This window comes from Schistocerca americana, chromosome 4 (genome assembly GCF_021461395.2).
Source record: "Schistocerca americana isolate TAMUIC-IGC-003095 chromosome 4, iqSchAmer2.1, whole genome shotgun sequence".
Lineage (NCBI taxonomy): Eukaryota > Metazoa > Arthropoda > Insecta > Orthoptera > Acrididae > Schistocerca > Schistocerca americana.
This window is the reverse complement of record NC_060122.1, coordinates 504,698,339-504,725,559: the sequence shown is the minus strand read 5'-3', so window position 1 is coordinate 504,725,559 and position 27,221 is coordinate 504,698,339. Positions and strand designations below refer to the sequence as shown.

Below are 27,221 nucleotides of genomic sequence, written 5' to 3'. Positions count from 1 at the left end.
TATTTAACTATCTGTGTAACCAGTTGTTTATCAGTAGAATATTTCCTGAATGGTTGAAACATGGTGAAGTTCAGCCACTGTTTAAGAAGGGAGATAAAGAAATTTCCGTCCATTTTCACTTTTGCCAGTATTCTCAAAAATTTTAGAAAAGGTAGTGTACAATCAGCTTTATAACAATCTTATCACAAATAACATACTGTCAAAGTCGCAATCAGATTTCTAAAGGGTTCGGATATTAGGAAGGCTATCTACACTTACAGCGAAAATGTACTTAATCCATTAGAAAAAAAATTGCAGGCTACTGCTATATTTTGTGATCTGTATAAGAAATTTGACTGTGTAAACCACAATATCATTTTATGTAAATTAGAATATTATGGTGCAATAGGCAATGCCTGCAAAACGGTTCAAATCTTATATCTCTGGTAGGAAACAAAGGGTGTTATTAAGAAAGAGACACATATTCAGTTATCAGGCATGATCCAATTGGGAACTCATTACATGTGGGGTCCCACAAGGTTCAATCTTAGGCCACTTACTTTTTCCTGTGTATATCAATGACCTTTCACCAGTAACATTACCAGATGCCACATTTGTTTTGTTTGCTGATGATACAAACATTGCAATAAATAGCAAATCAAGTGTAATCTTATGAATATTGGCTAATAAAATATTTATGTGCATTAATCACTGGTTCCTAGGCAATTCTTTGTCACTAAACTTTGAAAAAACACACCACATGCAGTTCAGAACTTGTAAGGGGTGTCCCACGAGTATACATGATAACAAGCAGATAGAATAAGTGGACAGTATTAAATTCATGGGATTACAGCTAGATAATAAATTCAACTGGGAGGAGTACAGCACAGAACTGCTGAGGTGTCTAAACAGGTCTCCATTTGCAATGTGAATTCTGTCACACATAGGAGATATAAAAATGAAAAAGCTGGCATACTATGCTTACTTTCACTCCATAATGTCACATGGGATTATTTCTTGGGATAATTCACCAAGACAAGCTAAAGTTTTCTGGGCACAAAAACATGCAGTAAGAGTTATATGTGGTGTGAACTCATGAACAGCCTGCAGAGGCCTGGTCAGGGAACTAGGGATACTAGCTATAGCTTCCCAATATAGTTATTCCTTGATGAAGTTTATCATTAAAATATATCACTTTTTCAAACCAACAGATCAGTTCATGAAATCAATAGTAGAAATAAGAATAATCTTCACAAGCATTTAAAGTCACTTACTCTGGTACAAAAAGGTGCATTATTCAGGAACATACATTTTCAATAACTTGCCAGCAGCCATAAAAAGCTTAACAACCAATGAAATTCAGTTTAAGAGAAGTCTAAAGGATTTATTGGTGGCCAACTCCTCCTACTCCATTGATGAATTTCTCAGTAGTACCAACAGATTTGTGTGTGAGTGTTTCTTAACTTATAAATAAAAAAATCTTTTTTTTTAATTTTAAATTCAGTGCATTAATGTGGTCTTAGTAAACGAGCATTGTAAAATAATCCTTTCATATAGTGTTCATTTAAAAGAAGAAGAAGAAGATGAACATTCCACTTAGGACCTGTGGAAGGTACATTAGCTTATTTGTTTTAGTTGTAAATATTTGTCATGTATTATTGTTTTTCTGACATGTTCTACATCCTGGAGGACCTCCTCACTACAACTGGAAAGAAAGTAAACCTAATCTAATCAATGCTAAAGAATTCCAAAAAATAAGGTCATTATGAAACATGTATCCTCCAGAAAAGATGGCACTAACAACTTGGCTCAGTCAACTAGAGGTAGCAGATAAGTTTCACGGGCCCTTCTATAATAACAAGTGCATGGCCCTAAAAGAAGTTCTCTACATGTCTATGAACACCAAATACAGGAGGGAAGGGAGGAAAATCAGTGTGCAATATCCTGCCAACAATAAGTTCATTAGAGACAGAGCAAAAACTTGCATCAGAGAAGGGTGGGAAGGAAACTGGCTGTGCCCTTCCAAAGGAACCATCCTGGTATTTGCCTTACACGATTTAGAGAAATCACAGAAAACCTAAATTTGGATGACCTGATGGGGATTTGAACTGTTGTCCTGCTGAATGTGAGTCCAACGTGTTAACCACTGCACCACCTCACCTCAGCAACACAAAAGTGCTAACAGATGAAGATCTAGAGCAGGAACACACTTAAGGAGGTCTTGGCACCATTCAAAGAGTTGGGAGAATATACCAGAAAACCCGTCTACATGTACACTAGGCCTATTGTAGACACATCTCAAGGAGGAACCGTAACAGGCTAATAAACAGTTTGACAATCCATCGTCATTCTTCCGGCGGACAAGGGTTCCACGACCGTGGTACTTGATCGTCGGGAGTATGTGGCTGAGGGACTGCGTCAGCTTTCAGACAACACCACATACAAAGTTTGCCAAGGTAACCCCATTCCCGATGTCCAGGCGGAGCTTCAAGGAATCCTCAGAACCTTGGGCCCCCTGCAAAACCTTTCACCTGACTCCATCAACCTCCTGACCCCACCGACACCCCGCACCCCTACCTTCTACCTTCTTCCGAAAATCCACAAACCCAATCATCCCGGCCGCCCCATTGTAGCTGGTTACCAAGCCCCCACAGAACGTATCTCTGCCTACGTAGATCAACACCTTCAACCCATTACATGCAGTCTCCCATCCTTCATCAAAGACACCAACCACTTCCTTGAACGCCTGGAATCCTTACCCAATCTGTTACCCCCGGAAACCATCCTTGTAACCATTGATGCCACGTCCTTATACACAAATATTCCGCACGTCCAGGGCCTCGCTGCGATGGAGCATTTCCTTTCACGCCAATCACCTGCCACCCTACCTAAAACCTCTTTCCTCATTACCTTAGCCAGCTTCATCCTGACCCACAACTTCTTCTCTTTTGAAGGCCAGACATACCAACAATTAAAGGGAACAGCCATGGGTACCAGGATGACCCCCTCGTACGCCAACCTATTCATGGGTCGCTTAGAGGAAGCCTTCTTGGTTACCCAAGTCTGCCAACCCAAAGTTTGGTACAGATTTATTGATGACATCTTCATGATCTGGACTCACAGTGAAGAAGAACTCCAGAATTTCCTCTCCAACCTCAACTCCTTTGGTTCCATCAGATTCACCTGGTCCTACTCCAAATCCCATGCCACTTTCCTTGACGTTGAGCTCCACCTGTCCAATGGCCAACTTCACACGTCCGTCCACATCAAACCCACCAACAAGCAACAGTACCTCCATTATGACAGCTGCCACCCATTCCACATCAAATGGTCCCTTCCCTACAGCCTAGGTCTTCGTGGCAAACGAATCTGCTCCAGTCCGGAATCCCTGAATCATTACACCAACAACCTGAAAACAGCTTTCGCATCCCGCAACTACCCTCCCGACCTGGTACAGAAGCAAATAACCAGAGCCACTTCCTCATCCCCTCAAACCCAGAATCCCCCACAGAAGAACCACAAAAGTGCCCCACTTGTGACAGGATACTTTCCGGGACTGGACCAGACTCTGAATGTGGCTCTCCAGCAGGGATACGACTTCCTCAAATCCTGCCCTGAAATGAGATCCATCCTTCATGAAATCCTCCCCACTCCGCCAAGAGTGTCTTTCCGCCGTCCACCTAACCTTCGTAACCTGTTAGTTCATCCCTATGAAATCCCCAAACCACCTTCCCTACCCTCTGGCTCCTATCCTTGTAACCGCCCCCGATGCAAAACCTGTCCCATGCACCCTCCCACCACCACCTACTCCAGTCCTGTAACCCGGAAGGTGTACACGATCAAAGGCAGAGCCACGTGTGAAAGCACCCACGTGATTTACCAACTGACCTGCCTACACTGTGATGCATTCTATGTGGGAATGACCAGCAACAAACTGTCCATTCGCATGAATGGACACAGGCAGACAGTGTTTGTTGGTAATGAGGATCACCCTGTGGCTAAACATGCCTTGGTGCACAGCCAGCGCATCTTGGCACAGTGTTACACCATCCGGGTTATCTGGATACTTCCCACCAACACCAACCTATCCGAACTCCGGAGATGGGAACTTGCCCTTCAGTATATCCTCTCTTCTCGTCATCCGCCAGGCCTCAATCTCCGCTAATTTCAAGTTGCCGCCACTCATACCTCACATGTCTTTCAACAACTTCTTTGCCTCTACACTTCTGCCTCGACTGACATCTCTTTGTCTTTAAATATGTCTGCTTGTGTCTGTATGTGTGGATGGATATGTGCGTGTGTGCGAGTGTATACCTGTCCTTTTTTCCCTCAAAGGTAAGTCTTTCCGCTCCCGGGATTGGAATGACTCCTTACCCTCTCCCTTAAAACCCACTTCCTTTCGTCTTCCCCTCTCCTTCCCTCTTTCCTGATGAGGCAACAGTTTGTTGCGAAAGCTTGAATTTTGTGTGTATGTTTGTGTTTGTTTGTGTGTCTATCGACCTGCCAGCGCTTTCGTTCGGTAAGTCACCTCATCTTTGTTTTATATATATATATATATATATATATATATATATATATATATATATATATATATATATATATATATATAAATTTGAACCCAACAATTACGTTTGTTATTGTCACTGTTGCATTTCGAAATCTTTTCTGTCGTCTTATTTTCTCTTTCTGTTTTACCAGTAGTTTCACTTTGTATTCACCTTCTCCTTTTTACCGTAATGCTATACAATTTTATCCCGCCGATATATACTCAATAATACGTAACCCACTTCCAAACCATAACGAAAAAATTTTTTTTGCCACTTTCAACACTACCGCCGCTATAAAATCCACCTTTTCTAGTTCACAAACAGTTCCTTTCATCTTTTAAACAACCATTTCGGCTAGTTCTAATAACTTTCGTTTTATTTCCATATCCGTTTTTCCCACATCACTGATAATTTTTAGCCGCTTCCCAAGGTTTTAATGTCATTATTTCTTCGTCAGACAATTGTTAGCCTCATTTTCATAATCTGCCACCACAAAACCACTCCTTTTAATATATTACACACAGTTTTTTCGAAATTTTCCCGAATTTCTCCGTCCTCTAACGTGTTTTGGCGGCAACACAACCACCTAACCTTTGTGCACCTCGTTGTCTACCAACCCAAGTCCAACATAGCCCAGCTGTAACCAACACCTTTTTGCCTTTTTTCACACCAGATCTCCAGTTACTTTCCAGTCCACCTTTATCCCTCCCCATATATATTTATATTTTTATTTTCATTTTCATTTCCTCATGTTACACTTTCCACCTTCTAAAACCATGTCACCCTCACAACACCCCCACAATGACCCCATTAGGTTTCATTTACATCCCCTCCGCAAACATGCCTTCGCCCTAGCCAGATTACGCTCCCATATTCTATTTTCTCAGGCTTGTCTGACATTTGGCATTACGCCCAAAGGCCTCACACTTAAAGTTCCTATCTCTGGCTGCAACCCTTCTTTCCACCAGTCCCTATACCAGTTCCAAACTGAACAATCCATTGCCCTCACCCATCTAATCCTTCACCTACACATCAACTCAGCCAATGAACACACCCGTCAACTCCTATCCTTAATAAAAGTCCTTAATCTTTCCTCTCCCACATCCACACCGGCTGTTCAGAGCATCCTCCTACAGGCCAACCGTAAATTAGAACAGCATGCCACCCTCCACCTCAAAAAACTATCCAATCTCCTGGTTTCCCACCTCCGGAAAGGCAACTCACTCACCCTTCACAACCTTTCCAGCAAACCTCAACCTCCTCTCATTGCACACAAACCCAGTCTCTCCCATCTACTCAATCTCCCACTTCCAGCTCCACTCCCTCCAAAACCTCAAAATTCCAATCAACACAATCTGGAACCACAGCACCCTAATTCAGTAGTTAACCTTTCCTCCAAACCTCTCTCCCAATCCGAAACCTCTGTCCTATCCAAACGCCTCACCTTCAGCCCCACTCCCAGATTCAACCAAACAGCCCTCGTCAAAGATTTACTGTCCTACACTCGTACTCTCTGCTGGAAATATCACTTTGCCACGAAGAAAAATGATCTTAATCCTACTCCTAATGATCAAACTCCCAAGACACCATCCAAATTGAACCCTGTCTGGAACAGTTCCGTCCTCCGTCACAGCGGGACCCACCTCCTCTTCCTCAAAATCACCCTCTCCAAACCTTCCAGGAATTTCTGACTTCCAGCCTTGCATCTCAATCCTTCTTAAAAAACCTTAATCCTACTCCCAACATCACCACTGCTGAAGCCCAGGCTATCCGTGATCTGAAGGCTGACCGATCCATCGTCATTCTTCCGGCGGACAAGGGTTCCACGACCGTGGTTCTTGATCGTCGGGAGTATGTGGCTGAGGGACTGCATCAGCTTTCAGACAACACCACATACAAAGTTTGCCAAGGTAACCCCATTCCCGATGTCCAGGCAGAGCTTCAAGGAATCCTCAGAACCTTAGGCCCCCTGCAAAACCTTTCACCTGACTCCATCAACCTCCTGTCCCCACCGACACCCCGCACCCCTACCTTCTACCTTCTTCCTAAAATTCACAAACCCAATCATCCCGGCCACCCCATTGTAGCTGGTTACCAAGCCCCCACAGAACGTATCTCTGCCTACGTAGATCAACACCTTCAACCCATTACATGCAGTCTCCCATCCTTCATCAAAGACACCAACCTCTTTCTCGAACGCCTGGAATCCTTACCCAGTGTGTTACCCCCGGAAACCATCCTTGTAACCATTGATGCCACGTCCTTATACACAAATATTCCGCACGTCCAGGGCCTCGCTGCGATGGAGCATTTCCTTTCACGCCGATCACCTGCCACTCTACCTAAAACCTCTTTCCTCATCACCTTAGCCAGCTTCATCCTGACCCACAACTTCTTCACTTTTGAAAGCCAGACATACCAACAATTAAAGGGAACAGCCATGGGTACCAGGATGGCCCCCTCGTACGCCAACCTATTCATGGGTCGCTTAGAGGAAGCCTTCTTGGTTACCCAGGCCTGCCAACCCAAAGTTTGGTACAGATTTATTGATAACATCTTCAAGATCTGGACTCACAGTGAAAAAGCACTCCACAACTTCCTCTCCAACCTCAACTCCTTTGGTTCCATCAGATTCACCTGGTCCTACTCCAAATCCCATGCCACTTTCCTTGACGTTGAGCTCCACCTGTCCAATGGCCAACTTCACACGTCCGTCCACATCAAACCCACCAACAAGCAACAGTACCTCCATTATGACAGCTGCCACCCATTCCACATCAAATGGTCCCTTCCCTACAGCCTAGGTCTTCGTGGCAAACGAATCTGCTCCAGTCCGGAATCCCTGAATCATTACACCAACAACCTGAAAACAGCTTTCGCATCCCGCAACTACCCTCCCGACCTGGTACAGAAGCAAATAACCAGAGCCACTTCCTCATCCCCTCAAACCCAGAATCCCCCACAGAAGAACCACAAAAGTGCCCCACTTGTGACAGGATACTTTCCGGGACTGGACCAGACTCTGAATGTGGCTCTCCAGCAGGGATACGACTTCCTCAAATCCTGCCCTGAAATGAGATCCATCCTTCATGAAATCCTCCCCACTCCGCCAAGAGTGTCTTTCCGCCGTCCACCTAACCTTCGTAACCTGTTAGTTCATCCCTATGAAATCCCCAAACCACCTTCCCTACCCTCTGGCTCCTATCCTTGTAACCGCCCCCGATGCAAAACCTGTCCCATGCACCCTCCCACCACCACCTACTCCAGTCCTGTAACCCGGAAGGTGTACACGATCAAAGGCAGAGCCACGTGTGAAAGCACCCACGTGATTTACCAACTGACCTGCCTACACTGTGATGCATTCTATGTGGGAATGACCAGCAACAAACTGTCCATTCGCATGAATGGACACAGGCAGACAGTGTTTGTTGGTAATGAGGATCACCCTGTGGCTAAACATGCCTTGGTGCACAGCCAGCGCATCTTGGCACAGTGTTACACCATCCGGGTTATCTGGATACTTCCCACCAACACCAACCTATCCGAACTCCGGAGATGGGAACTTGCCCTTCAGTATATCCTCTCTTCTCGTCATCCGCCAGGCCTCAATCTCCGCTAATTTCAAGTTGCCGCCACTCATACCTCACATGTCTTTCAACAACTTCTTTGCCTCTACACTTCTGCCTCGACTGACATCTCTTTGTCTTTAAATATGTCTGCTTGTGTCTGTATGTGTGGATGGATATGTGCGTGTGTGCGAGTGTATACCTGTCCTTTTTTCCCTCAAAGGTAAGTCTTTCCGCTCCCGGGATTGGAATGACTCCTTACCCTCTCCCTTAAAACCCACTTCCTTTCGTCTTCCCCTCTCCTTCCCTCTTTCCTGATGAGGCAACAGTTTGTTGCGAAAGCTTGAATTTTGTGTGTATGTTTGTGTTTGTTTGTGTGTCTATCGACCTGCCAGCGCTTTCGTTCGGTAAGTCACCTCATCTTTGTTTTTTATATATATATATATATATATATATATATATATATATATATATATATATATATATATATATATATATAAATTTGAACCCAACAATTACGTTTGTTATTGTCACTGTTGCATTTCGAAATCTTTTCTGTCGTCTTATTTTCTCTTTCTGTTTTACCAGTAGTTTCACTTTGTATTCACCTTCTCCTTTTTACCGTAATGCTATACAATTTTATCCCGCCGATATATACTCAATAATACGTAACCCACTTCCAAACCATAACGAAAAAATTTTTTTTGCCACTTTCAACACTACCGCCGCTATAAAATCCACCTTTTCTAGTTCACAAACAGTTCCTTTCATCTTTTAAACAACCATTTCGGCTAGTTCTAATAACTTTCGTTTTATTTCCATATCCGTTTTTCCCACATCACTGATAATTTTTAGCCGCTTCCCAAGGTTTTAATGTCATTATTTCTTCGTCAGACAATTGTTAGCCTCATTTTCATAATCTGCCACCACAAAACCACTCCTTTTAATATATTACACACAGTTTTTTCGAAATTTTCCCGAATTTCTCCGTCCTCTAACGTGTTTTGGCGGCAACACAACCACCTAACCTTTGTGCACCTCGTTGTCTACCAACCCAAGTCCAACATAGCCCAGCTGTAACCAACACCTTTTTGCCTTTTTTCACACCAGATCTCCAGTTACTTTCCAGTCCACCTTTATCCCTCCCCATATATATTTATATTTTTATTTTCATTTTCATTTCCTCATGTTACACTTTCCACCTTCTAAAACCATGTCACCCTCACAACACCCCCACAATGACCCCATTAGGTTTCATTTACATCCCCTCCGCAAACATGCCTTCGCCCTAGCCAGATTACGCTCCCATATTCTATTTTCTCAGGCTTGTCTGACATTTGGCATTACGCCCAAAGGCCTCACACTTAAAGTTCCTATCTCTGGCTGCAACCCTTCTTTCCACCAGTCCCTATACCAGTTCCAAACTGAACAATCCATTGCCCTCACCCATCTAATCCTTCACCTACACATCAACTCAGCCAATGAACACACCCGTCAACTCCTATCCTTAATAAAAGTCCTTAATCTTTCCTCTCCCACATCCACACCGGCTGTTCAGAGCATCCTCCTACAGGCCAACCGTAAATTAGAACAGCATGCCACCCTCCACCTCAAAAAACTATCCAATCTCCTGGTTTCCCACCTCCGGAAAGGCAACTCACTCACCCTTCACAACCTTTCCAGCAAACCTCAACCTCCTCTCATTGCACACAAACCCAGTCTCTCCCATCTACTCAATCTCCCACTTCCAGCTCCACTCCCTCCAAAACCTCAAAATTCCAATCAACACAATCTGGAACCACAGCACCCTAATTCAGTAGTTAACCTTTCCTCCAAACCTCTCTCCCAATCCGAAACCTCTGTCCTATCCAAACGCCTCACCTTCAGCCCCACTCCCAGATTCAACCAAACAGCCCTCGTCAAAGATTTACTGTCCTACACTCGTACTCTCTGCTGGAAATATCACTTTGCCACGAAGAAAAATGATCTTAATCCTACTCCTAATGATCAAACTCCCAAGACACCATCCAAATTGAACCCTGTCTGGAACAGTTCCGTCCTCCGTCACAGCGGGACCCACCTCCTCTTCCTCAAAATCACCCTCTCCAAACCTTCCAGGAATTTCTGACTTCCAGCCTTGCATCTCAATCCTTCTTAAAAAACCTTAATCCTACTCCCAACATCACCACTGCTGAAGCCCAGGCTATCCGTGATCTGAAGGCTGACCGATCCATCGTCATTCTTCCGGCGGACAAGGGTTCCACGACCGTGGTTCTTGATCGTCGGGAGTATGTGGCTGAGGGACTGCATCAGCTTTCAGACAACACCACATACAAAGTTTGCCAAGGTAACCCCATTCCCGATGTCCAGGCAGAGCTTCAAGGAATCCTCAGAACCTTAGGCCCCCTGCAAAACCTTTCACCTGACTCCATCAACCTCCTGTCCCCACCGACACCCCGCACCCCTACCTTCTACCTTCTTCCTAAAATTCACAAACCCAATCATCCCGGCCACCCCATTGTAGCTGGTTACCAAGCCCCCACAGAACGTATCTCTGCCTACGTAGATCAACACCTTCAACCCATTACATGCAGTCTCCCATCCTTCATCAAAGACACCAACCTCTTTCTCGAACGCCTGGAATCCTTACCCAGTGTGTTACCCCCGGAAACCATCCTTGTAACCATTGATGCCACGTCCTTATACACAAATATTCCGCACGTCCAGGGCCTCGCTGCGATGGAGCATTTCCTTTCACGCCGATCACCTGCCACTCTACCTAAAACCTCTTTCCTCATCACCTTAGCCAGCTTCATCCTGACCCACAACTTCTTCACTTTTGAAAGCCAGACATACCAACAATTAAAGGGAACAGCCATGGGTACCAGGATGGCCCCCTCGTACGCCAACCTATTCATGGGTCGCTTAGAGGAAGCCTTCTTGGTTACCCAGGCCTGCCAACCCAAAGTTTGGTACAGATTTATTGATAACATCTTCAAGATCTGGACTCACAGTGAAAAAGCACTCCACAACTTCCTCTCCAACCTCAACTCCTTTGGTTCCATCAGATTCACTGGTCCTACTCCAAATCCAATGCCACTTTCCTTGACGTTGACCTCCACATGTCCAATGGCCAGCTTCACACGTCCGTCCACATCAAACCCACCAACAAGCAACAGTACCTCCATTATGACAGCTGCCACCCATTCCACATCAAACGGTCCGTTCCCTACAGCCTAGGTCTTCGTGGCAAACGAATCTGAACCAGTCCAGAATCACTGAACCATTACACCAACAACCTGACAACAGCTTTCGCATCCCGCAACTACCCTCCCGACCTGGTACAGAAGCAAATAACCAGAGCCACTTCCTCATCCCCTCAAACCCAGAATCCCCCACAGAAGAACCACAAAAGTGCCCCACTTGTGACAGGATACTTTCCGGGACTGGACCAGACTCTGAATGTGGCTCTCCAGCAGGGATACGACTTCCTCAAATCCTGCCCTGAAATGAGATCCATCCTTCATGAAATCCTCCCCACTCCACCAAGAGTGTCTTTCCGCCGTCCACCTAACCTTCGTAACCTGTTAGTTCATCCCTATGAAATCCCCAAACCACCTTCCCTACCCTCTGGCTCCTATCCTTGTAACTGCCCCCGGTGTAAAACCTGTCCCATGCACCCTCCCACCACCACCTACTCCAGTCCTGTAACCCGGAAGGTGTACACGATCAAAGGCAGAGCCACATGTGAAAGCACCCACGTGATTTACCAACTGACCTGCCTACACTGTGATGCATTCTATGTGGGAATGACCAGCAACAAACTGTCCATTCGCATGAATGGACACAGGCAGACAGTGTTTGTTGGTAATGAGGATCACCCTGTGGCTAAACATGCCTTGGTGCACGGCCAACACATCTTGGCACAGTGTTACACCGTCCGGGTTATCTGGATACTTCCCACCAACACCAACCTATCCGAACTCCGGAGATGGGAACTTGCTCTTCAATATATCCTCTCTTCCCGTTACCCACCAGGCCTCGATCTCCGCTAATTTCAAGTTGCCGCCACTCATACCTCACCTGCCATTCAACAACATCTTTGCCTCTGCACATCCGCCTCGACTGACATCTCTGCCCAAACTCTTTGTCTTTAAATATGTCTGCTTGTGTCTGTATATGTGTGGATGGATATGTGTGTGTGTGTGCGCGCGAGTGTATACCCGTCCTTTTTTCCCTCCTAAGGTAAGTCTTTCCGCTCCCGGGATTGGAATGACTCCTTACCCTCTCCCTTAAAACCCACATCCTTTCGTCTTTCCCTCTCCTTCCTCTTTCCTGATGAGGCAACAGTTTGTTGCGAAAGCTTGAATTTTGTGTGTATGTTTGTGTTTGTTTGTGTGTCTTTCGACCTGCCAGCGCTTTCGTTTGGTAAGTCACATCATCTTTGTTTTTTGATATATATTTTTAAAAACAAAGATGTTGTGACTTACCATACGAAAGCGCTGGCAGGTCGATAGAAACACAAACAAACACATACATACACACAAAATTCTAGCTTTCGCAACCAATGGTTGCTTCGTCAGGAAAGAGCGAAGGAGAGGGAAAGACGAAAGGATGTGGGTTTTAAGGGAGAGGGTAAGGAGTTATTCCAATCCTGGGAGCGGAAAGACTTACCTTACGGGGAAAAAAGGACAGGTATACACTCGCGCACACACACACACACACATCCATCCGCTCATACATAGACACAAGCATATATATATATATATATATATATATATATATATATATATACACACACACACACACACACACACACACACACACACACACACACACACACACACACACACACACACAAGCAGATAAGACAAAGGACATTCAGCAGCACGCAAATTCAAAATCCTGTCTGACCATCCAGATTAAGTTTTCCTTTAAAGAAATTCAATTTAAATGCATGCTGGAATGAGTCCTTCACAAAGGATAAGGTTAATTACTTTCCCATCCTTGCACAATCCCCAACTATGCTCAGTCTCTAACAATATTGTTACTGATGGGGCATGAAACTTTTATGTTCCCACCTTTCTTCTTACTCATGTGGACTTTCTGTAGAATTAGCTTTTTGCTATGTGCTCCAATACCACCTCATTTTGCAATTTATCTGCACATTTAATCTTTTTCATCTTCTGTAATTGCAACATCCACATAAAGGGCAGGTTTGTCGCTGCAGCAGGGATGCCCCACAAGGCCGGACTAGGCACTGTGGAAGGAGGTGAAGTTGGCAGGCCCCACAGCCCCCGATGTGGCGTGAGGGTGTAGCTATAGTGGCATGCCACCAGCTCATCACTGGTGCACATCATACAGAGGTGGCAGCCTCAGCAGCTGTGGACCATCACCAGAATCCACTTCGGTAGTGGCCTAACCCCGAGCCCAGACCATGGAACCAGGAGGCCGTGCTGATGGGCTTCGGTGGGGCAGCATGAGCTGATGCAGGAGGGTGCATGGCTGGTGACCATGGAGCATCTCGGCCGGACTTAAGTCCCTGTAGGAACTCAAACAGTGCTTCAATGCATGATCTGTGGAGGAGTCCATGACTGCTTCAATTGGATTTTGAACATGGGGATGACGTAGTGAATGCCTTGACAGGTACAGAAATTGTATAAGGTCTAAAGACCATTATCTGCCAAGAGTGTATAAGGCAATCCTCCAATAAGAAAAAGAAATCAGAGGGGGCCTGAATCACAGCCACAGATGATGTTGAAGGACATCTACATGCTGACAGGTCAATAACGTAGCATGCGAGACCACAACCAAATATTCCTGATGTAGGAACTCGTGCACATCCCACTGTAGGGCGGTCAGGACTACAACCCTGGGTGACAACCTGTCTGCAGCTAATAGAGCACCATCAAATACCAAAAGGCAGTGACAGAGGGCAAAACTATTACGCAAAAGATCACAAGCCCTGTCCAGACGCCTATCTGAACATTCACACTGAATGAGGTGAACAACTTTAAGCAAAACTGGATCCACAGTGACAGCAGCTGCAATCCGGGAGCTTGTAATCTGAAAGCCATCCATTGTACATTGCACCTCAAAATCTAAAATAAAGGAGCACTAGCACTGGCATGTTGCACGGAGGGCCAAAAATCTATTTCATAGTTGTAGTGAGACAGAAACAGGGCCCCACCACTGGAGTGATGTGCTGCTTTATCAGGCAGTGAAGCAGAAGGATTAAACAATGAAACCACGGGCTTGTTGTCAGTAATGAGGTGGAACTTAAGACTCATTCAAGAACACATGAAACTTTTCTAAGGCATAGACGATAGCTAGTGCTTCCTTTTCAACTCAGTAGTAGTATTGCTGAGCGGAGTTGAGTGTTTTTGACACGTAAACTATTAAACTTTTCGGAATCATCCTCATATTGAAGTGTGAGAACAGCCCCTGGTCCATAACGAGAGGCGTCTGTAGACAAAACCAAGTGGTGGCCAGGATGGAAGGTAAAAACAAGGAGCAGGGTGTAATTTCGATTTCAAAAGCATGAGCATGGTCACAGGCCAGCATCCACGAAAACAGAATGTTCTTGTGGAACAACTTGAAGGGGGATGGGCCAAAGCAGGCCCCATGCGTAATAAATTTGTTGTAAGCAATTTTACCTAAAAATGCTTGGAATTTTTTGACATTTGCAAAGCGAGGCAGAGCCTCAACAGTAGCGAAATGATGATGTAAAAGCTTAACACCATCCGGAGAAACTTCAAATTCGAATACAAAAAGCATGGCTGAAACAAGTGTGACATGGCTAAGTTTCATTTCAACCCTACAGTATGAAAGACTGTAAACAAGGTGCATTAAGTTACATAAATGCACTTCTGTGGATGCACCTGTCATGATGGTGTCATTGAGATTGTTGCTGCATCCCATAACAGACATCATCAATTATTCCAAAAAATACTGATAATCATGAGGTCGCTAGCCACACCAAAAGGGAGGCACTGGCACTGGTACAATTCAAAAGGTGTGTTAATAATGAAAGTCCATTCAGAATCCTCATCCAACAGAACTTGTAGATAGGCTTCAGGCAAATCAGTTTTAGAGAAAAACCAGCGCCCAGTGAGTTTAGTCAACAAATCGTCTGGGCCGGGCATAGGGCAGGTGTCAATAATAGATTGAGTATTAACTGAAACTTTAAAGTTGGCGCAGAAGCAAAGTAGGCTGTACGACTCCCAATGACGTCAGCCTTTCCAATTCCGATTTCACTCTATCATGCAAAGCCACTAGAATAAGGTACACTCGGAAAAAGTGCAGCTGCACCGTAGGTTTCAGAGCAATGTGGGCCACAAAATTTGTGGTACAACCTAACCCATCTGAGAAAAGAGATGAGAACTTAGAACAGAGAGAATTTAACTGCTGGTAGGGGACCTGGTCAGAAACAAGGTGCACTGTATTTGAAATGGAAAAACCAAAAGTACTGAAAGCATCTAGACCAAACAAATTATCAATGCCAGCATCATCCACTACCAAAACTGTCGAGGAATGAACCGCAGATTTCACATAGTGGGAGCCGTAAATTTCCCCAAAATTGCTTGTTGTAACTCACCAAATATAGATTAACTGAGAAAGCACTAGAGATTCCAAATCCACATAAGTTTGTAATTTAGTAAAGTCACACTTGTGTCCACTTGCAGTTTGAGCACTTTGTCCATTACTCGCACTTTGATAAACAGCTTCTTATGATTTGTACGCACTGGAGACACACAGGAGGGTCTGTGAATGACACACGTATGTTATACATCCTTTTTTCCTACAGCTGTTGCAAGGCACTGTCTGCTTTGACCACGCAGCCCTTTAACACTGCATCAAACGGTACGGACAAGATAGGAGCGCTGAGTGCCGCATTTGTACTGCTGCCATGTCGTCCTCCCTCCAAGAAATGACTGCACCCAACAATCAGGAACAGGTGAAAATTTGAAAATTTACACATTTCATCAAATGAAAGCGATACAGGCTCCTGAAGTGGGGCAAACTGGCACAACAATTGGTGGATCCGACAAGAAATCCTTGACAAAAGGCACCAAGCCTTACACATGTTTATATCAGTGATACCAAAAGCAAGATAACATTGCTGAAGCTGATTCTTGTAAGCGTCCAGTCTTCAGCTGTATTGTCGAAAAGTGGAAAGGGTGGTGGATATCCTGATGCCGTAGAAGCCTGCATAGTCAATGTGGCTGATAAGATTGTGATAGCAACCATTAAGAGCATGCTGCTGCTTAAGGAGGTATTGGAGCACTACCTCCATGGACAGATGAACCAAATGAACAACCAAATGGGCTGCGTGCATGGAAGTGAACACCATACCTGTCAGCAGTTGTACCATACAGCAGCAAGACACAAACAACAGCACAGCTACAATGGACAATGATTATTCTTCTTCCAAATACAAGCAAACAACAGTTGAGAATACAGACAAAAACACAGAAACAATCCAGGTACTGAAACAAGCACTGGCTGACAATAAGTATGAATACAATATGAGAGTAAGTGTCCACTGCACTGCACTTATAAAATAGGAGGGCTCTGATAGATGGCGTGGCAGATGCTGTGCTTTGTCAAAAGTCATGTGGCCCATCACAGCTGCCCTCTGGCGGCCAGCCCACGCAGATGCCATTGGTGGAATATTTGAAAAGTAGCACACCAGCGACCTGGTATCATGGTGCGTATCCAAGTATTACAAATAAATTTATATCAGATACGTTTTCCTTTCTCATGGGTCCCCTTCATTTTTATACTTCATGGATTCCTCTTAACCTGGGCTCTGCGTAATTTGGGCTCTTTGTCCTACCACCTTGCTCCAAACTTTACCTCTGTTCTTGTCCACAAGAAGAAATTTGTGGTTCCAAAACCTTACAGCTCGGTTTTCTTTACTCATATTTTTCAGCTGCTTAACAAAGTTGCACATATGAAAGATTAACCACTGTCTAACACACCTGTCTATATTATTTCAACTCATCAATCACTTTCTTTTTCTGGTATGTTATTTCCTATTTCCCTGTGCATTACTGCCTCTACTTGCACAGTGCAATATCATTCTTGAGGTAAAAGATTTATAAGACAAAGTACAAATTCTATAGGTGCCTGCAACATTGAACTGCAGTAAGCAGGTAATTTCAGCATCGGTTACACTGTGTTTTTTCAAAGCTAACTTGTCACATCTGGTATGTCCTAAAATAACTATTCACACACCCAGAGTTCTAGGTTGGTTGGTTGGTTTGGGGAAGGAGACCAGACAGCGTGGTCATCGGTCTCATCGGATTACGGAAGGATGGGGAAGGAAATCGGCCGTGCCCTTTCAGAGGAACCATCCCGGCATTTGCCTGGAGTGATTTAGGGAAATCACGGAAAACCTAAATCAGGATGGCCGGACGTGGGATTGAACCGTCGTCCTTCCCAGAGTTCTAGTTTAGCACTTCTCTGATAACATTTTTTTGTATACTCTTATTAGTTACATGGGTGTTGTGAACTACTCATTTGTAACTACTATTTACCCACTCTATTTTTGATATTTACAACTTCTTAATCTACCTTTTTGAGGTCTATATATGCCATGACAGTTTCATTGGTTTTCTATGGGAGTCAGCAATTTTTGAAGCAAAATTGCATTTCACTCTTCTACTTTTCTTTATATTCCTCTGAGTATTACTTAGTCCACAATTACTAGCATAAGATTTTTGGACAACATGGTTGTGGAGAGAATCAGCGATTAGTATGATTAATCAACAATTCAAAAACAGACTTAATCGCATTTATTATTATTATTATTATTATTATTATTATTATTATTATTATTATACCACCAACCGGTTTCAACCCCTACGTCGGTTGAAACCGGTTGGCGGTATAATAATAATAATAATGAATGCGATTAAGACTTTTTGAATTGTTGACTAGCATGAGATGTCAGAAAGCTTCTCCACTATTGCTCACATTTCTTCACTCATGTCTTGTTTAGTAGTGTGGCAATTAAGCTCTCTTAAAAAGATGATGGTACAAATCCTGTTTCATAGAACTTTGAAATCAGGCCAAATAACTTTCTAGTTTCTACACATCACAGTGATTTCACAGACTTATGTTAACAGTTTTCATATGTTAATCAGGCACTAGAGAAGTTACTAGAGCAATCTGAAGTCATATGGTAAATGAGTCAGATAGCACATCTCACTCATAACGGAGACCCCACATAAATTTATTAAATGAAGCCAGCACTTTTCAATTTAGAAAGTATGGCTTCAGAGTTCTTCTTGGTTGTATAACTAGTCTTGGTATTTTAAGCCATATTTAAGTGTTTAGCTGGAATGTATGAAAGTGGCAGTGTATTCGCATGTCGTGTTTCCATCTGTTTTGGTTTAAAAATTAGACTATTTTTGATGCTCTGACAGTTTGAGCAAGAACAGTAACATTTATAAAGCAAAATGAATGGAACCACATCAGATCAATAAGTTGCCATCTTAATAGTTATGTCACCTTATTCCAGGGGAACACTTGATAATGGCTTATAAAGCCAAAACTTTCTGTGCAATGAAGAACAGGACTAAATAAATACAGCGTAAGTGGAAAAATGGTGCCTTCATTTAGCAGATTCTGTTAGTGTTCAGTACTGTATAAATGAAAGATAACAGGTGTGCCAGTGCTTATCTTCTTCAAGAAAGAAAACTGGCATCTGCTTTGATATGAAGTACCTCACAGTAAGTGTTGAAGTATTAAACTAAGTACACTAACTTAGCCAATTTATAGTACCAACAAAGCAAGAAAATAGGAGAACGCATTGGATGCCATGTAAAGGGTTATTGAAAGATATTATAAGGAAGAAAGACTAACTACAAAAGAAGGGAAGCTGCAGGAGATGATAGCAGTTGATAGAATAAAACTAAGGATGTAGATTTAACACAGCAATGGTACAGAGATCGTCCAAGCAAAAGCACTGACCCATTTTCAGCAGAGATGGGGCAGTGCTGAAGAAATAGTTTTGGCTTTCATTTGTAGTGATATGGGAAACACACAAAAAAAGTTATTCAACAGTGGCAAACTGGTACCTGAACCTATTAATTAATGTTAACCAAACAGCAGTAAACTGATGCATCACCAATAAGTTTGTTAGTGTAAACTTATGAATGTCTTTATCCAAATCAAATTTATGAATGAAGAAGAATATTTGGCATGGGACACTGATTACCATTTACAATTAATTCAAAAGTTACTATGTAAAGAGACACTTAGAATTATTCTTCAAAAGCCAAATATGCTAACCTGTATAATACCACCTCCCGCAGATGCTCGCAGTCCTGCAAGGCTGGATGCAGGTATGACAGTCAGTTGTTGGCCTTGTGCACCAGTCAAAGTGATAGGCTGCCCCTGACCAAGCAAAAGTGACTGAGCTGCTTGCTGCGGAAGTTGTTGTTGCTGCTGCTGCTGCTGTTGTTGAGATTGCTGCAGCTGCTGCTGAGACACTGCTGACTGCTGCTGAGATTGCTGCTGCTGAGGAGACTGTTGCTGCTGCTGTTGGTGGTGCTGTTGTTGCTGCTGCTGCTGCTGCTGGGAGAGTGGTTGTTGCTGGGCAGAATGCACAGCAGCACTACACTGCTCCCCTCCACTTACCAGCGTTGGTGATGGTACTGTCTGCAACAAGCAGCTTTACAGAAAACGCTTCTTGCACAATACTGTTCTAATAAAATGCATTATAAGTTTATAGAATTACTTTTTATCTCATGGCTTGAGCAATTCACTGATCTGGACTGTGTGCTTTGCAATGGAAACTTATTTATAAAAACACAGGGCTTTAAGTTTAGTCATTGTGAAAAAATGAAAAGAAGACATTTTGTTCTAAAACTCTAAAGCGATAACAAAAAAAAGACAAGTGACCCAAAAAAGTAGCTGCCTTTGTAAAGACTACATGCTGGTCCAGAGTACACTGCTAAAAAATACTGTGTTTGATAATCAAAACCTGATAATTAGCATCATAAAACTGTATGTATGTCCACACTACAGATGTCTTCATCAATATCAAGTTGTTAAAAAAGTCCTTTCCGACCATGTGGCATCTGATTTTAAAACGAAAATAATCTTTTTCAAAATGTATGGCTCACAGTTTGTGAGAAAACCTTTAATAAACTATGCAATCTGGCAACATAGCAAGACAGGGAATGTTAGTCAAGCTTACCTCATGTCTCACAAGCACACTTGGTTACTTGCTGTCAAAGTTAAACAGTAAAATTGTAGTCCCTAGCACTGAAGATTGCTACTTCAAAACTTGCCAGTTCCTGTAGGTGAACTTTTTTAAAGTTTTATATTTTAAGCTTTTTAGCATTAAATATGAAATGATTTAGGTATTTAAATTTAGTTCATTAACTATCTCTGTTTATACATCAAATATAAAGATGTGGTACAATACACACACATCTATACTGTTACAACCACTATAGCTGAGCACAGAACATTATAATGAGCACATTGAAAAGACACTAGTTAGTGCCTTAAGTGCCGCCCAGTTACCATAGCAACTGCCCAGAATACAGAAGCCTCTGGGTCACAGACTTCCCAAAAGACTTTGTAGTATCAGTTTTAAAAATTTACTCTACACACTTGGCTATCTGCCAGATTCATTATCCCTCACAGAATATCAACACACACTCAGCGAATGTGTTATGTTGCCCATTAGGAGCTGTCTCGTAAGCAAGGGGTACGATTCTGCTCACATACGAGTTGGAGGAGTGCTCACTGCAATCAATAAAAATATTATGTCTATCAAAACTGAAATTTAGTCTGACTTCCACCACAAAATTTGTACACTCATTCAAAGAAAGTCTATAGTAGCAGTGTGGAAGCACCCTCATCATGCAATATTGGTTGCAGGCAACTTTAACCCACTGAGCAGAGACTGAGACATCAATGGAGTCACGGAAGGTGATATGGGAATACAATCTTGTGAAGTAGTTCTGAACAACTCAGAGGTAATCAAAATATTTTAGACCTTGTAGCTACAGACAGGATTGGGTTGACCTCACTGACACTCTGTGTAGAGACAGGAATTAGTGATCATAATGTCATCATAGTGAAAATGGTAACTAAAGTTAAGAAATCCATCAAGAAGGTTAGGGGAGTTTTTATGTTGGAAAGAGCAGATAAGTCGTCGTTTGCTCCTACTTACACAATGAATGGACATAATTTTGTCTCAATGTGACAGACACAGAGGAACCATGGGCAAAGTTCAACCTGATTGTAAATCATGCTCTGGAGAAATATGCACTAAGTAAGTAGATTAAGGACAGAGAAGAACCACCGTGGTTTAATATCAAAATTCATAAAATGCTGAGGAAACACAGATTGTCGTGTTCTCAGTTCAAAAAAGAACGTCAAAATGTCAACAGGCAAAAGTTAATAAGCTGAAGGTTTGAATTTCGCATTTAAAAAGCATTCACACAGTAGAATTACGCAAACATATCATCATTTGACCACTGCACAGACTCCTATACAGAAGGCAAAGTAATCGCCATCACTGGCATAGAGAAGCAACCGATAAGAGTTGAAAACAAATAAGTTGCCTCGTCTGGATGGAATCCCTGTTTGATTTTGACAAAAAATACTCTTTGGAATTGGCTCCTTACTTGCATTTACTTGCATTTATCATAACTCTTTCATCCAGTGAAAAGTACAAAGCAACTGGAAAAAGTGCAGGCGACTCCCATATTTAAGGAAGGCATAAGAATGGACCCAAAAAATTAAAATCAGTTTATTGCAGGATTCTCGAGCTATCCTAAATTACAAAATAAAAAATCTCCTTGAGACTGAAAAGCTTCTCCACAAATCAACAGGGATTTAGAAGGCAGTGCTCATACAACACTCAGCTTGCCCTTTTCTTGGATGATATTCTTTAAGCTGTGGATGAAGAGAACAGCAAATTTCCATATTCCTATATTTTCGGAAAGGGTTTTGACTCAGTGTCCCACTGTAGGCTGTTAATGAAGGTCCAAGCATACAGAATAGGTTCTCAGATATGTGAATGGCTTTATGAAATTTTGAGAATAGAAATGTGAACACTGTTCTAGACAGAGTGCTCATCAGAGACAAGGTTATCGCTAGGAGTGCTCCAGGGAATTGTGATAGGACTACTGCTGCTCTCTGTATAGACCAACGATCTGATAGGTAAAGTGAACAGCAATTTACAACTGTTTGCTGATGAAGCTGTAGTACATGGGTAAGTGTCATTATTGAGCGACTGTAGGAGGATACATGACGATTTAAGACAGAATTTTTGTATGGCGCGATGAATGGCAGCTAGCTTTAATTGTAGAAAAATTTGAGCTAATGCATATGAGTTGGAAGAACAATCCTACAATGCTTGAATACAGTAGTAATGGTTGCTGCTTAATACAGTCATGTTGATTAAATATCTGGGCATAACATTGCAAAGCAATATGAAAAGGAATGAGCACATAAGGTCAGTGGTAGGGGGGAAGGCAAATGGTCAACTTCATTTTATTTTGAGAATTCTGGGACAGTGCCGCTCACCTCTAAAGTACACTTTGTACAGAACACTCGAGCATTCTTGAGTGCTACTTGAGCATTTTGGATCCCTAGCAGATCAGATTAAAAGAAGACATCAAAGCAGTTCAGAGGTGTGCTGCTATATTTGTTACCAGTAGATTCAATCAACACCCAAGTATTACAGAATTGCTCTATGAACTAAAATGGGAATCCCTGAAAGAAGACAATGTTCTTTATGCAAAACATTTTTGAAAAAGTCTAAAGTAATGTCATTTGCGACTTGTGTCCTGCTCCAGAACTATTCTACTGACATAAATGTGCAATTCATACAAGAAAACTAAAGACAAAATACGGGAAATTTGTGATCATACGGAGACATACAGACAGTCCTTTTCCTCTTGCTCCATATGCTAGTGGTACGACTAGCAGTGGTATATGGTACTAGCCATCACACACCATATGGTGGTTTGTGGTGTATAAGAGTATACATGTAGATGTAGAACACAGCACTGCCAATATGCTTTTTCAGGAGCAGCACATTGTAAGAGTGCACATGTCACAACAATTGTTTCCACCTTTTTTGTTACAGGTACTGTCTGTCACTATGCCCTTTCCTGTTATGAACATTGTCTATTTTCAAATTTATTTCCCGCGAGACTCCTTTTTTACCACTTATTGAATTATTTCATCCTCTACTACATCTCCTCCTACGTTGTTCAGTCTCCAATACTATCCACGTTGACTAATACAAGAATCTCACAGAATGCATAAAAATTCAGGAATTAAAGAATTCATCATTTATAGATACATAACTTTTCTTTTCCCAGTAACTTCTTTAATGCACATAGCATGCATTACTCTCACAACTGCATGAACAAAAATAATGGGCAGAGTTCCTTAATTTTTAACACAGGAAAACTGCACCATGATTCTGCTTTGCATATACATACAGCAATGTGTAACTGGGATTAATGAATGAAAATACTTTTAAATGGACAACTGTTGTTAGAATGAAGGTGGATACCTGTACACTAACTCCAGGTGTTGAAGCACTAGCTGGACTCCAGGAACTGGGTGTTAAAGTGCCCGAGCTGATGGTTCCTGCAGGTATCACACTCTGCTGAGCCTGGGCTTGTAGGTGGGCTTGCACCTGCTGTGCATGAGCTTGTGCCTGTTACGTAACAGAATCTGTTAGAGTGTATCCCTGATTATTTGGAGCTAATACTACTGACAGTTATTTTTCCTAGTATGGAACTGTATTATACTCAAGCTGACACCTCAGTAAAGTTTACATACTATTATTTTGGAAATACTAACAAAAAAGTTATTTATGCACCAAACTGGCAGTTAAAAAGTGAATAAAAATTGAATATCAATCTCTCAATGCCAAAGTTTAAATCTTAAAGACCAAAAGAAAAAGTGGGGTAACATATTTGAAAGGACAAGTGGAAAGAGATTTCTTGTAGCTGACTCAGAATCAGCAAATGATGAAATAAAGAAAAATATGATCTTAAAACAAAATACAAATAGAATTAAAACACTGACAGAACTGACTGATAATATTATTTTTGCCACTATAAGCTGTTGATGTGTCTATCAGTGCTACTAAACATTTTGCCTCCTGGAAGTAAGCAAAGGCCTGCAATTCTGTTTTATAATATAAATAATAAGTATTTGAATTGTGCGCGCAATCAAGTAGTCCTTCCAGGAATGTAGTAGCTGAACATTTCAAAGAGGAAAAACTGTTAATGAAAGAAGCATTTTGCCAGACATCAGGGTCACTGTCAGTACAATTTATTGTGCAAGATACCCTGGGCAACAGCCTCATCCTTTTACAGCAGAAAAAAAATTGTGATTACTATATTACGTGATTATGATGGGTGGAAGAACTAGGGCTTTTTTTTTTTTTTTTTTTTTTTTTTTTTTTTTTTTTTTTTTTTTTTTTAATAAAAATCATGAGAACAGACTCCCCTCCCTCTCAGCCAGTTTTCAAATTTTTTCCAACATGTACATGGAAGATACAATATACCACACTGGATTTGAGAGACAGAGGGGGGAGGGGGGGTGTTAAGAGGTTGAGATTGAGAGAGAGAGAGAGATTCTCAGGGACAAACATCACAGAAATTTGCTCAGCTAAAGGGGTAGGCTTGGTAAAAGCCACAAACTGAAGGCCTACAAAAAGATGTTATTGGAATATGAAATACCTACTTTTTCCCAGGGGACTGGGAAATCCAAGCTTGGAGGAAGTGTATATGCAAAATAACTTTGCTTCTCTTAATTCTTAAAAAAGTTTAAATTAATTTTTGAGGGGGGTTTCCAACAGCAGCAGCTAAAAAAACAAAACACAGATGAATAAATCCCTATATATTAGAAACTTCTCCCAGGCAAATAAATTTTTCGGTTCTTTGCAAAAACATTACACTAATTCGCAGTTGCTAAATTATTATCACAGGCACACACAGATAAACAGGAGGGTTCCAACTGTTGCAAAAAAGTAGATCAAAGACAAAATAATGTCATGCAATGCAGGAAAAAATCTATGGTAATATACAAATGAAAGATGGGAGTACAGTAACAGGAAATCCTCAGGAATACATATATATTGCATACGGCTATTTCTCTGGTATTGCTCAGAAGCGGCAACACAAAACTTCCTAAAACACATGTAGCACCCACAATAAATGACTGCAAGCACAGTGATGGTGTTCATCACAGCAGAGATTCAGAGATTCAAGTCAGGAAGACAACAAAGAAATAAAAAAATAAAATACAAAAAATAAGTAGTCAACATGAATAGACAAGGACAACTGAGTTTGAAGTAGGGAGGACAATACAGAAATAAATAAAAAATAAGAAGTCACCATGAATAAATGAGATTCCAGTCTGTTCTGAAGGCTTACAGAGACAGCACACAAACCTCATTAGCAAACAATGAATGCATTCTTTAGTTCAGGTACTTTGCCAAAGTACCTACAGCACATAGGAACTGTTCCTGCACTAAAGAAAGGTAATGCTGACAGTATAAAAAACTACAGGCCAGTTTCACTAATGTAGGTGTTATCAAAAATAATCGAATCAAATATGAAAGATAAAGTACAATCTTTTTAATGACGAACAGTTTCTGAAATGGCATAAGCACAATATATGCTGCAACACAGTTCACAAAAGTGGTATATGAAGCTCTTGACAAGGATGACAGTGTTACAGGACTATTCTTACACTTGTCCAAGGCTTTTGACATTGTTCACTATTAAACAAACTAGAAGCAGTAGTTGCAAGAGAAATAGCAAACAAATGGTTCTTGTCTTGCCTGGAAAATTGGATGCATAACTACTGATGATAAATCTTTAGTAACACAATTGGCAGACAAAAAACATATAAGTAGTGGTATGGCTCAGGGTAGCGTAAGGGGTCCAATTCTTTTCTCAACATATACCAATGACCTTCCAGACAATACAACACATGGAAAACAACATCACAGGTACCGATAAAACACCAGAACTCCTAATAGAGAAGCAAATTAAACATTCAGTGATGTTTACAGCTGGGCGTATGTAACAAATTAACACTGAACTTAGAGAAAACAAACAGGATGTACTTCAGCATAAAGGGAGAACATCTCTGTTGCAATGAGCACACGTGATATACCTACAGAGCATGCAAGAAACGCACAGTTGTGTGGGACAAACACTGTAGAGACACTGGCAAAAAGAGTGTCATCGGCATGTTATGTTGCTGGATTCCTATCGCAATTTGAAACAGTCAGCATCTTGTGGTGACATACCATTCTTACATACTCTCAGTTCTTACCTATGAGTTTCTTTCCTGGGGACAGAAAGCACAAAACATGGACACAGTTTTCAAACTCCAGAAATGGGCCATAAGAGTAATTACTAAAAGTAGTAGTCACGCTTCTTGTAAAGAATTAGTCTGAAAATTGTGTATCCCTACTGCATCAAGTGAGTACACGTAACAATCTGTTGTGCATTTCAGGGAAAACACTGCTAAGTATTTCACTAACAGTTCTATACACAACCATGGAACAAGAGACATTGTGGACATGCATTTTCAAAGGAAAACAAACAAAAATTATAAAGAGCATTTTCCATCAGGGATTAAAATTGCGTAACAAATTAGTTAAAGATAGAACAACAAAAATAATCAGTTTTTGACAATGTAATGTAATTGGATAGATAAAAAACTCTACTCACCAAGCGGTGGCAGAACACCACACACACAAACACACACACACACACACACACACACACACACACACACACAAAAAGAAGGATGTACTTATGCAAGCTTTCGGAGTCAGTCGCTCGTTCATCGGGTAGAAGAGTTGAAGGGGAATGAAGAAGGATGAAGGAAAACGACTGGACAGGGTTGGGAAAAGGGTAGATTTCAGAAAAGTCACCCAGAACCAAGGGTCAGGGGAGACTTACGGGACAGGATGAGGAGAAGATACTGATTGTTGGAGACTGCTCTGCATGAGATTCGAAAACCTGAGAGCTTAAATGTGGAAGACAGGGTAATATGTTGGGTGAAGGACAGCGAACAAGCAAGTCAGAAAATGAAAGGTATAGAAAGCTAA

The 27,221-nt window shown here is 42.0% G+C and overlaps 1 protein-coding gene across 1 annotated transcript in view; it reads right to left on the bottom strand.

Annotated features, from left to right (window-relative positions):
• Window positions 1-27,221, bottom strand: part of LOC124612337 (transcription factor Sp4-like) — a 97,374-nt gene that overhangs the window by 43,471 nt on the left and 26,682 nt on the right. The window contains exons 6-7 of the mRNA XM_047140486.1: window positions 23,652-23,798; window positions 19,394-19,762 (exon numbers count right to left, since the gene is read on the bottom strand). Of these exons, the coding sequence (XP_046996442.1) occupies window positions 19,394-19,762; window positions 23,652-23,798 (516 nt within the window). The remainder of the gene's footprint in view (window positions 1-19,393; window positions 19,763-23,651; window positions 23,799-27,221) is intronic.